The sequence below is a fragment of the Brassica napus genome, chromosome C3, assembly GCF_020379485.1.
Source record: "Brassica napus cultivar Da-Ae chromosome C3, Da-Ae, whole genome shotgun sequence".
In the NCBI taxonomy this organism is placed as follows: domain Eukaryota; kingdom Viridiplantae; phylum Streptophyta; class Magnoliopsida; order Brassicales; family Brassicaceae; genus Brassica; species Brassica napus.
Genome location: NC_063446.1, coordinates 2,451,332 through 2,452,862, shown reverse-complemented (window position 1 = coordinate 2,452,862; position 1,531 = coordinate 2,451,332). Strand labels below are relative to the sequence as shown.

At 39.8% G+C, this 1,531-nt stretch overlaps 1 protein-coding gene across 3 annotated transcripts; it reads right to left on the bottom strand.

Annotated features, from left to right (window-relative positions):
• On the bottom strand, window positions 1–1,531 carry LOC106364416 (mitochondrial inner membrane protease subunit 1-like). Of its 3 annotated transcripts, none has more exons than XM_048751897.1 (5): window positions 1,306–1,469; window positions 1,032–1,230; window positions 729–953; window positions 478–588; window positions 1–389 (listed from the first exon to the last, which is right to left on the bottom strand). In XM_048751897.1, the coding sequence occupies exons 2-5, from the start codon at window positions 1,158–1,160 to the stop codon at window positions 354–356; spliced, it is 501 nt and encodes a 166-aa protein (XP_048607854.1). In that variant the 5' UTR covers window positions 1,161–1,230; window positions 1,306–1,469; the 3' UTR covers window positions 1–353. The 3 variants fall into 3 exon arrangements, with proteins under 3 accessions (XP_048607854.1, XP_048607853.1, XP_048607855.1); XM_048751896.1 differs by having other exon boundaries at window positions 1,032–1,225; XM_048751898.1 differs by having other exon boundaries at window positions 756–953; window positions 1,032–1,531.

The window sequence follows — 1,531 nt, the reverse complement described above, 5'->3', positions numbered from 1 at the left end:
TAAAAAAACGGTCTGTCTTTCTTCCAGGTTGGCTTCACATCTCAAACGGATCAACACATCTAAAACTTTGTTCAAGCAACAATTATCATCCCAAAAGGCACCACATTTTTTTCAAATCCAACATAAATCTTAACACTAGATATATAGCTTCATGTATAATCCCAACTTCAGGTCCATGGCTTCCTCTAATATTGCCAACAAGGAAACAGAGCAAAAATGCTTATCCGACTTCTGTGATTTTATCAAAATTTAAATGATAACATTACTAGAACGAGTATGAACAAAATCGCTGAAGCAATAATCTCTTGACACATCTTACTCCAAAAGCAACTAAAACAACTCGAATGTGATCGTCACCTCAATGACCCAAAGCATCGTGGTGGCCAGACCTATAGAAGCAAACAGGGAATCTCTAATTGTGAATTTCATAACAACTCTAGAGCTAGAAAAGAAGGTTCAGGACTACAAAAGACTTACCCGCAGAAGAGCTTTCCCTTCGATAATATTGTAAGGCACAGGTCCAAAATTACGTGAATCAGTTGAAGCATGCACGTTATCTCCCTGAATCCAAACATGACCTTTTGGAACCTAAAGCAACACATAAACCCTATATCAGACAAGCCTAGAACTTTGCACATTTGTTACCAAAAGATGAAACTTTAAACATTTTACCAAAAAAAAAAAAAAAAAAAAAAAAAAAATGAAACTTTGAATGTAGAGATTGCTACCACAACGTTGACTGAGTCATCACCGACCAATGGGTCAGCATAGAAAGAGAGTCTATGCCCTTCTAAACCCAAGACACGCTTTGTCACCATCTTCATTGGATCTGTCGGAGACCGAACCAATGCAACGTCACCAAGACCAATTTTACCGAACCGGTGCGACACATGTTCCGCCAAAATGACATCGCCGGTGAGATTAAGCGTCGGAAGCATGCTAGGACCTTGAACCTGAAACCCAAGCCAACGAAATTGGAGATTTTGTGAGAAAGGGAACAAAAGAGATTTAACTTGCAATGATTTACAGACGTGAGTGGAGGAGATTATATAACGATCGGTGACGTGAAGCAAACAGAGGAACTTGGCTACGATTGAAACTTGATCGAATGCTTCTTTCGCTGTTCCACGCCATTGGTTTAGATACCTCAGCCATCTCATTTCTCGAGTAGCGAATCTCGGTGGAAGAAGCAGGCAAGGGCCAAGGCACAGAACCAGGTCTGAGTCTACACTAAAAACGACACGAAGTTGGTTATTCCACTCTTGAAACGGCGCGAAGTTTTGATTTTGAAGATGTGCACTTAACTGAAACTGGATCGCTAGAGAGGTTTAGGGTCCGATATAGTCTCAGCCGAAATTCTTCGGGGAGAAAAAAAATAGAGACAGCAATGGAGTGGTTTATTTGAGAATTTTAATAAAAGAAAGTAAACCTCAGGGTTTAAAACGTAAAGTCTAAGCAACTCAGGGGTTATATTTGTTATTTTGCCAAACACTATAACAATGCATGAACCTTTGGTCTGAACTTTGAAGGA

Excerpts from the sequence above, each read along its gene's own strand:
- LOC106364416 (XM_048751897.1), bottom strand. The coding sequence starts at position 1,160 with ATGAGATGGCTGAGGTATCTAAACCAATGGCGTGGAACAGCGAAAGAA. Across the intron at positions 954-1,031 it reads ATATAATCTCCTCCACTCAC|GTTCAAGGTCCTAGCATGCT; the intron begins GTCTGTAAATCA and ends CTTGGGTTTCAG. Across the intron at positions 589-728 it reads ATGACTCAGTCAACGTTGTG|GTTCCAAAAGGTCATGTTTG; the intron begins GTAGCAATCTCT and ends GTGTTGCTTTAG.